Source organism: Cottoperca gobio, chromosome 13 (assembly GCF_900634415.1).
Source record: "Cottoperca gobio chromosome 13, fCotGob3.1, whole genome shotgun sequence".
Taxonomy (NCBI): Eukaryota; Metazoa; Chordata; class Actinopteri; order Perciformes; family Bovichtidae; genus Cottoperca; species Cottoperca gobio.
The window spans coordinates 6,032,510-6,043,505 of NC_041367.1; the positions used below are offsets into that span (position 1 = coordinate 6,032,510).

At 41.2% G+C, this 10,996-nt stretch overlaps 1 protein-coding gene across 1 annotated transcript in view; it reads right to left on the reverse strand.

Annotated features, from left to right (window-relative positions):
* The window catches only part of ankrd13b (ankyrin repeat domain 13B), a 34,872-nt gene extending 24,658 nt beyond the window's left edge, over positions 1–10,214 (reverse strand). The window contains exon 1 of the mRNA XM_029446982.1: positions 9,803–10,214. Within this exon, the coding sequence (XP_029302842.1) occupies positions 9,803–9,910 (108 nt within the window). The 5' untranslated portion in view covers positions 9,911–10,214. The remainder of the gene's footprint in view (positions 1–9,802) is intronic.
* Positions 10,215–10,996: the final 782 nt, after the last annotated feature.

Below are 10,996 nucleotides of genomic sequence, written 5' to 3' on the forward strand. Positions count from 1 at the left end.
ACCTGCTGACATGTTCATATTCTCACCCAGGAGTTTGTCAACATTTCACTGGGATATGAACGGGCCGGGCAACCGGATCATAGTAGTCGATCGTCATCGCCCACTCTCCTTTAGTATTGAATTTGTTGTGATGACACCTTCGAACACTATCAGTAAACAAGTTGATTTGTGGTTCATTTGGTCCACTTTGCATCAAAAGTAGCGGGAAGATAGAAATTGAATATGGTGAGAGATGGTGGTCAGAGCAACACTTCAGACAATGAGTTCTAACTAAAGTTCAAGACAATACAAACTTTAATTAGGGGGAAAAGGATGGGCACATGTGGGCACTGGTGACACACACGCACACACACACACACACACACACACACACACACACACACACACACACCACACACACACACTGGAGCACCACTGAAGTCCACTCAGTCGTCCCATCACTACACACTGACCTGCAGACACTCTGACATACTTACTTATTCACATGTGAACAATATTCAGTTGAGAAACACACACACACACACACACACACACACACACACACACACACACACACACACACATTTGAAACTAAATCATTATGATGAACACTGAGTTACCTTTCTCCATTAGTGTAACAGAATGGGAGCTCTCTGGATGGAATAGCCGGGTCGTGTACTCACTCTCTCTTTCTCTCTCACACACACACACACACACACACACACACACACACACACACACACACACACACAGTAGGGACATTATGTCATCCCTGCTCGTCTCATAGCGCCCACTCTTTACTCAACAATTACATCACTATGGAAGCACAAAGATGTCGACACATATTACGTTCAGTAGATTCCGGCGAGAGGGAGTTTTTTTTTTTTTTTATTGCCCATTTTATGGTTTCATTAGTTCAAAGTCATAAACTGGTTAATTGACTAAATACAGTGTAATAATGTAACTCATTCAATGAGTTATGGGCAGTGCCAAAGACTAATAACAGAGAGACAGTAGGGAAGTGTTTCCTACATGGATTAGATACGTATTTGTGATTAACTTCAAAAACAAACACGTTTCCCTCGAAACTGTAATTGACAATGCAATCTTGTTGTATGGGAATGTCATTTTTAGGAGACCAGGCTGCCCAAAATGTGGACCAATTCTGTTTTAAAGCATAATCCCTATCAGGAAGACTAATTAACTGTAACAAGAAACACTGCTGCTACTGCAGAAATCACTCTGTGACCATTCGAGTGAAATAATCAACTTCCTCTAAGAGCTATTCTAACATTTGGCTTTTTGAGGAATACAGATGAGATTGTCATTAGTATGCAGACGCTACAAAGCATTGTGTCTGTGCTGTCATTCAACTAGAAAAGGAAGTCACGCTATAATGTTGCATTATTCCCTCTGAGAAGTTTGTGAGATTCCGCTCTCCTTATTAAAATGGATAGTCTCCCCATCGGCGGCCTGTCACTCTCTTCCGTTAGGAGAAGAAAATGTTCTCGTTATGATGACATAGTTCCTTATTATGCATTTATAACGAGTTGTGAGAATGATATTGTTTCTCACGTTGGCAGCTCTGCATGAGTTGCACACACATTTACATTAATGGAAATGTTGTCATGTTTTTCTTTCTTGTCTTCATTCTTATATTCTTTCGTACTCTACTTCTCTCCTCCGCCATATTTAAAAACTTTTGCTTGCAGATGTGTGTCCCTGTCCTTGCTCTATTTCGGGTTTTTTATTTAGTTTCTATCTCTTTATTCCCTTCCACTGTCTCTGTTCTTTCTCCTTAAGCCATATCTGTGTCTTATAATCAAACTCTCAGTTTTCCTCTCCCTCTACTTTCCTCCCTCAGTTTAATTTGTTCCCATCTTGCTCTCCCTTAATAGTGAGCTCAGTGGAGGTTGCATTATTGATAGGCGTCTCTATCTGTGGCATCTGCTCCTTCTCTCAGTCCCCCTCCCTCCCTCTTTCTCTCCCCCTTTCTCCCTCGCTCAGTGTGTGCCTGGCCTGATGCAGCTTGGCAGGTACTTAGGCCAACATCAATCTTTCATATAAACACTACACACACACACACAAAACTGTGCACAGCAGCTTTCCCAAAATGTTTGCGCACAGGAGCAGAGGGTGGCTCTGGGAGGGAGGAGTATAAAAATAACTTCTTCTCCCCCCCCCCCCCCTGCCTCCCTTCTCGCCTCTGTGATTCTACATGCAGAGGAGACTTTGACAAACGCTACACTGCCATGAAACCCTGATCCATCTTCGATGTGGCACTGCTTCATATAGCCTGTACAAGGACAGGACAAAACCTGTCACAGATGATAATGAGCAGAACAAATGGTGATGATAACCCCCGCAGAAGAGCAACAAAACCGCTCACGTCTTAACACAGCCATCCATTTCCCTTTGTGCAGGTGCATTAAAGCGCTGTGAAATTGAACATTATAAATAAAACCAAATCTACCAAATCACCGAATGAAAATGTTAGAATGACCTACAATCCAGGAAATATAATTTCTCTGTTTCACAGCACTTAATTCAGTTTACTGTCATCCCCAATCTCAACAGATAAGCACACGGAGAGAAAGACACACAGACAGAGATAGAGAAAGTACAAACGGGTGGGTTGTTGATGGACCTGTCAGAACGGCAACATAAGCAAAAAGAGAGTTTCTGTGATGTTTATCTGAAGGGTGATAACACCTGTTTGTTGCCATGAGCTGACAGACCTCACTATTGTGCAGGGAAATACATGCAGGGCAACAGAGAGAGGGAGAGAAAGAGAGAGAGAGAGAGAGAGAGAGAGAGAGAGAGAGAGAGAGAGAGAGAGAGAGAGGGAGAACAATTGTTCTCTCTCCTCACACTCGCAGAAATGCAAGCGCACTCACAGATGGAGAGAGTAAATCTTTTTGTTTGAAGCACACAGTGCATTCATATGCTATAAAAGAGCATAATCACGTAATGCAGCGGCCGTAGCCTATTGGAGTGAAACACCACAGCTGTCACTTTTTCTTTCCTGTGTTTGTGTGAGTGCATAGGAGCATGTGAATTATGTAGCAATTTCAGGTAAACCCAGTGGTCTGGCAAGAGAGAGTTTTATTTTCTCAGGGACATTTAGCATTTAACTGGCACAAAATGTGCCGGTCAAATTAAAGGAATATCATGAAGATTTATTTGTTTATATTTATTCATTTATTGGTACTTGTCAGCTGAACAAGTTCAGGTTTTAACAGCGTAGTTAGCGTTTCCCTTTGAAATCATAAAGAAAAGTCAGTGTATTGATTTCCCATCACTTTTGAAAATATAGACTTGCTTAAACTTGTATACACTACTAGAAACTGTTATAATCTGTCAAAAATGAATAAATAAATCCCTAACCACAAGCCTCACCTTCAGGCTCAATGTCCTCTTTACTACCATGTTCCAGAATAGCATCGATATTACTGCAGCTGATGCAACCAGCTGCTTTTATCAGCTACTTGAATTCTTCCACCAGGGACAGATGCTAAGCCTCACGACTTACAAGCAAACATTTTACACAAGAGAAGCATATCCTCAGATTTGGAAGAACAAACCCTCATCTTAGTTGTTGCTGCTGCTGCTCAGACACAACAACGTGCATACAGCCGAGAGCTGCAAAGTGAAGGTTGCAGGCAAATGAGGCTGCAGAAATAGCATCATCTGTGAATATCAGGGGAAATGAATATCCTCACCACTAGTGGGGCTGCTTTGCTTTTTCATGTTTGAATTATGAACAGGAGAGGCGACAAAGCCCATAATACCTGCCTTGATAGATGAATGCTCAGGACTTATTGACATTATGATCTATGAGTAAAGGGTTAGGGAGGTAAACGTTGATCCACTGTTGGCTAAAAAGCTGCATTGTACCGTGACTATCTCAGGCTTGTATCCTTTTCAGAATCATGCATTGACCTTTAATCGGGGGGCTTAGCGGTATGATTTCCTGATAATTAAATCAGACTCACCAGGTGCCCTTTTGGAAAATCCTGACAGCCAATCCGATCAGACGCTGATCTCAAAGTCCATACAATATTGCAATGACACATCAACCGCTCCGCAGTCAGCGGACATCTTAGGGTAGTTCATCATGGAACTGTTGAACTTGACTGGAACTTCACTCCTGCATTAACCTCTACCATGATAATGAGATCTGACCCTCCTGTCTATCCAGCGCTGCCTTCTCACAGGGCGATCGAGCTGCTCAGAGATTTTGACAAGATTCTCAGTTAGGGTCAGGACATATGCACCGGTGCTGAACACTGGCAGCACCGGGGGGATGATGAACTCTTACAAGATGCTGGCTGGTCAACGAAACAGCATTAAACAGGATGGTGGAAATATTCAGATTCTCTCTCTCTCTGTGTTATAAGCTTTCAGCAACTTAACTAGATCTGACCCTAACCCAGCGCTCATGGCATCTCTTTGTGGCTTTGCTGCACTGCAATTACAACGTGGGTTTCATTACACCAAGGAAAGTAAGAGGGGTGAGGGTGGGGTGGATAGATTGATGGTTGGAGGTAAAGAGGGATGGAAGGACACCAGGGGATAGAGGATAAGGAACCCGTTATACAGTGGGTGGATGTGATTAGAGGAAACAGCAAGAAGCAGAAAAGAGAAGAGAAGAGAAGAGAAAAAACTTGACAGGTCCAAGTAGATAGCAGATGGTCGGCGTAAAGATTCAGGCCTACAGTGAACGCAATGAACCAGTGAGCCTTAATTTATGGCTCTGTTCAATCATGCCAGCAACCCAGCATAAGATTTTATAATGCTGATTTAACATTAGCACCTTGCCGAGGGCATTATAATCACACCACATACGGAGTCAAAAAAGAAAGCTGGGGTCAGACACAGAGTCTCAGAGAGGACAAGAAACAGCGAGGGCGAAGAAGAGCAGAGATCTTTGTTATTTCCTGCCTGTCTTGAGATAGACCATCACTCTCTACATGGCCCTGTTCTTTTTCAATCACACTGTGCTTTTACGTCCGTTTGCAACCCGGACCGACTCTGTTCATGGTCACAGACTGTCATTATTTCCTCTCCACCTCCTCTCTTTTTCTGCACTCTCTGTCTTCACTCACTTCATCACCTTGTTTGCGCCTCCACTCCTTTGTTCAGTTAGTCAATGTTACCTCTCCTTACTGGCTGTTAGTTCTCTCATCCACGTTGTTTTATGAATCTGGTGAACACAGCTAAAGATGCATCCCTGATCCCCTTTTATCACCGCTGCTTGTTATTCTGCTTGTTTTACTACTCATCTCATCTTTTAGAGTCTTTCCCTTTGTACTTCTCTCTGCGGTCAGCTGTGTGTCTCTGGCATTTACTCAACCACTCCTCCTGTTACTATCTTCCGTTTCCTCTCTCTGGCTTTGCGTAACATCGATATCCGATGTAATAAAATTATTCCACTGTAGCCTGCTGTGGCAGCATTTCTGCTCCCTTTACTCACTCACACACACACACACACACACACACACACACACAATATGTTACATGGCGCTTATGGAAGATTGGGTAAGCATAGGTCTCCCTGTGCATTCTCATACCACAAAGTGTTGGAAAACAGGCGTTTTTAAAATCTGTGCGATCAGAAACAGTGACGGATATTTGATGCATGCACATCAATCATCAATCATTTCACCAAAGGCTGGGCAGGCTTTAAAAAGCTCTGATGTGGAGACGTCTGTAGATTTCCTTTATTTTTTACTGTGGCAGAAAGCAGAGGTCAGTGATATTATGCGGTTCTTCTACAACTGAGTCCCACTGAATTCTTCAGAGACCAACCATTGTCATGCAATATCTGCACAATACTGCCTTTGTTATCTGGGCTGTGACAGGATGGCCATAATGTTCAACCATAATGCCTATACTGTGACGTCAGAACTATCACAATGCACGATATTCTAATATTATTATGCATATGTATTCCTAATATTCCCGTCTATGCTCCCCCAGTCTCTCTCATGGCTGATGCTCACAATATAAATATCTTTCTAGTGGATCATAAACTCAATTCAGTATGCCAAGTGTATATATATATATATGTATGTGTATTGTGTGTAGGATCTCTCTGTCAGCTATCCCGTCAAACAGAAAGAAATGTTAAATAGTTATAATAAACAGTACTAGACAAACAAGGTCTCCTTAAACTTGATTTAATATGCCAGAGCTGTCTCTTTGTACAGCATCGACACAGTCATACCAAAGACTCAGAGTCACACTTTGTGTCCTTCTTATATGTTCAGCAGTCTTGTATAACACACCATGAGGAGAACTCTAAGTCTCAGTGTCTCCAATTATCCCAGAGAACCAGTCACTCACACATGTGAACTCAGGAGCACATCCTCAAGGTCCCTCTCATCTTACCTACCGGACAGCATCTCCCCCACACAAAGTTAGACACGTGTGAAGGCCACTGTGACCCCTCGTGATACCTAACCATGACACCTTCATCACGCTGGTTACAACCATTTTCAGTTTGTTAGCTACTAGTCAAATTGACAGATGTAAACTTTCATTTTGAACATACAAATCTGAGACACAATGTCCTGGTTATACACACCAGACAGGTCAACTAGGGCCCGGACATACTCGGCAAGGTAATATTGGAGTCCTGATGAACTAGAGTGAATATTTTTGCAGCTGCAGAGAGATTAACATTTAACGTTTTAATTACAGTTAACTTTGTTCATTATTCCTGCAGCATTCAAATTCCATCACTTGCCTGCAATGCTTCTTGACACCAGTCATCGGTAAAGCTGATGCATGGGTTGGAGCATGACGGTGTGTGCGTTCGTAGTTTTAGCAGCACCACAAAATGTAGACTATAGGGGCCTCAGGTTAACATGTAAAGTTCAGGGTTGTCTCACATGGTACTCATTGTTTTTGTTGAGAAGCTGATACTGATGTAGGATGGAAAATGTTTGTCTATCCAAAAAAGCATTGCATTTTATAACACATGCAAAACCATTATGTATTCTTGCATGCGCATACAACCACACACAAACACACACACACACACACACACACACACACACACACACATGCACGTAGATGCAAATGCAGGTAAATATGTAGAGGAAACACTAGTTTCCCAAATGTAAGATTCACAGAAAACCCACTACGTAAGCCTACACACGCACACACACTCGCACACACACACGCACACACACACGCACACACACACACACACACACACACACACACACAATAAGCAAGAGATACAGAGGTAGTTTGAATAGTTGTATTTAGTTCATAGTTCATCACAAATGAGAGGGGAACAATAAATACTATTGTTAGTTTGTACGCATGTATGACTGTTATTATACGTTTTTATTGTCTAAAGCCTAACTAGGGACAAATAACTCAATAAATAAGTGATGCTCTCGTTCTCAGTTGTTTTTGTTTACCACCCGTCTCCTCACAACTTGCTCTGATCTACCACAGAACACAAATAGCTCATGGTCCAGCTTGCCTCTGGAGCTTGCATGAAAAGAGTGAGTAATAATGTTTTTTGGTGAAGAAATTGACCCATTATGTGCCTTTGTCCTTCGTATGTTCTTCTTTTGAGCATTTCCCATCTTTAAAGTCATGAGAATATGGAACCTATGAAATCCAATATAGTCAAGAAGCCAGGGGATGTGTTGAAATAGATGGTGTGGGTATAAGTTTACGTTTAGCAAAGATTTAAGGTCACACAGTGTTCGTGTTTCATAAAGTTCCTAATGTAGTGATGAACGTTACGAGATACGTCCTGTTTATTTGTCTGCCATAAATAGTTGGTAGAGACAGATCTACAACAGAGAGAGTTGTTATCCTACACAAGCACAAGAGGAGGGTGACTAATCGTGCTGATTTACTAAGGATCAGCATCAAATCCTTTTTGATTCTCAACACTTTGGTACTTGAGTTACAACAGATTTACATTTGTTCTTTTGAAAAAACGAAAATAACTTAGTCTGTTAGCTAAGTTTATAAAAAGATCAAATATGACATAAAGGTCCTGGGTTCAAATGGATAGCAGAGGAGCAATAACATTTGCATCATAAAACATTTATACAAGGGTTCCTGAAAGATGAATGATGCGACGACTAAGTGAGGTTTCAGTTTAGAGAACTTGTTGTGAAATATTACCTTTATCTATGTCAATAATTTATATTTTGCTAACATTTTATCATTTCACATCAGCACAAGTACAGCTAAGGCTGAGACATTTGAAACAGAGCAGACGTTGATTGTTCCCAGAAGATTTATTCAAAGGATTTTGCTGATCCCCAGATTTTTTATCTAGTACTGGTCAAAATCTAAAACATTTTTGCTAAAGCAGGATGTTTCTACTCAATAGGGCCACATCACTAGCGTAGCTACTGGCTAAAGAAAGATCATTTCACTTTGTACTTCAAACGAAAGTGCCAAATAAAGGTCATCGGTTTCATTCCAATTAATTGTTTAATGGTTAAATGGCATAAAGCTACAAAACAGCTGCAACGCTTCATAAGTCGAGAACGATGCTCCTCTGCCTCAATAGCATACATGTTTCATTTCCAGCTCCCCTTTCAAGGAAATACAGTGTTACCTCCGACATTGACTACTAGAGGTCATTTTAAGAGCTTCTTTAAGGTGTATGCAGTTTAGCCATTATTTCCCAATAGTTATAATTATGGTCAATAATTAAATGGTAAATGTCACTAACTAGGGATTGTGGTAAACACATTGATAGCTGCCTACCACAAGAAGGTAAAGTGTGCATATGTAAGCGAGTGTGCGTACATGTGTGTGAAAGTGTCTTGACACCGCTGCATGCATGCACTCAGAAATCTGGCAAAGCGATTCAGTACATTTGCAACAAAAAAAGACGGAATTCATATGTCACTTGCACAGTCACTCTCTCTCTCTCACACACACACACACACACACACACACACACACACACACACACACACACACACACACACACACACACACACACACACAATAGTGTAATTCTTATCATATTATCGAGCCCCTCACCCTAAGATGAAGTACTCCAATATTACCAGTGGGTGACATTTTTTTACCATGCTTTTGATTATGACAACCCCCTTCTCTGGAAACCTAATATAATACCTTTATAATTCCATTACTGTATTTACTGTGGTGGTTGGCAACTGCACGCCCACATGCTCAGTATCTGCATTGTCTCACCCACTCACTAGGTGCTGGTGGGAAGGTAGAGAGCCTACAGTTTTGAGTAGAACACGCAATAATGCTACTTACACTAAGGCATAAAGCACCCCTGACTCTGACACCAACACACGCGCGCGCACACACACACACACACACACACACACACACACACACACACACACACACACACACACACACTGCAACACCATCAGGGTCAGCAATTCGTCATTTGCAGTTGGAATGTTTCCAGGAAAAAAAACTCCAGTTACAACTTCCCATGCATATCACAATTACTGGGATGATGAATATGTGAAGCCCCAGTGCAGTACATAAAACAGGTCCTTGACATATAAAGTCTGTTACGTCTCTCTGTGATTTCAATATGAATGACAAAAGGGAAATGCAAGTATGAGGATGCGGTCTACAAGTGTTCCCCTCCACCCCGCAGATAACACTTAACTGCGCTAGTCCCAGTTATTGACCAGGTTCTTGAATGAGGTGCTCCATGGATTACATCTATACCACCACCTATTACATATATGCACCCACACGCCCATATAAACGCTTATAATAAAGACTCAGGCCTATGTCTATATGGGAAGATGCGTTTGGTCGCCCTTTACCGTCTCACCTGCTCGTTCGTTGCCAGCTCTTTCTCCAGCTGTCGGTGTTTGTTGTGCCACACCAAATAGTGGATAGGATAACGACTCTTCTCCGGAGTTTTCTTTGCAGAAATCATCCTCGGATCATAGTTTACCTCTTCCTCTTTCTTGTGGATTGTAAGGATACTTTGTTATTAATTTACGCTATATAATAAAACATATCATCCTTTATCGGCGGTGATGCCCAACGGCAGCCTTACGCGTCAGAAACAGTGGATGATTCTCTGCTTGCACAGCAAAGCCCTGTGAAAATCATTTATAGAACTAACCCCCTCGTTTGATTGTCTCCGTAGATTAGGCTACACCTTTATTTCTTAACAACCCGTTCATCCCCCTCTTGCCTCCCTCTCTCTTTCTCCCCTGCCTACTCTAACACATATATTCTCCTCCTCTCCTCCCATCCGGTGGTGACTGAGAAAGCTGCTGACAAGCTGCAATGAAATGTGCGCACACTCCGCCAATCCGCTGTCAGGGGTGTTGTGATAAAACATATGTGTTCGTGTAAAAGAACCGCAATTAATTCATTGTAATTATATAATAATTATACACACATGTTTAAAAGGAAAATACAAAGCATAACCCCCTATAGGAATCTTAAAGTAGTGGCATACTATACAGGTAAAACAAGTACAAGCTGACCGCAATACACCATATAGACAACAATTAAAATACATCAATTCAAAGTCTAAATCAAAGCTTAAACTTTATTGTTTTGTTTTGTCATGCTTTGTTTTATGCATAACATCTTGTTTGTATTACATGCTATTTATTGTTTTTGTTTTTTTCATTCCAATCTATATTTGATCTGTGACTGTTTGGGTCCCATGTGGTATTGAATCTGTGGTTTTACATTTAAAGTTGTTTGTAATTGAATGTGCATGTTATAATAAAATTGTTCCACATATTCATGCTTAACATATTTTATTTATCTGATAGCTACCACATCTATAAATTAGCCTCACCCTTTTTTGTACTAAATAAATAAATACATGTTTTGTTAAAGGAAGATTATCTTCAGTGTGTCATTTATAAGGCTTTCAAAGGGGACCAGGATACTTTTACATGCTAGTTTGCCTATTGTTTAAATTGCACAGATGCAAAAATATATTCAGTTAACAATATTGAACCAATCCATTGCTGTTCAAAGGAGATAACACAGTAGG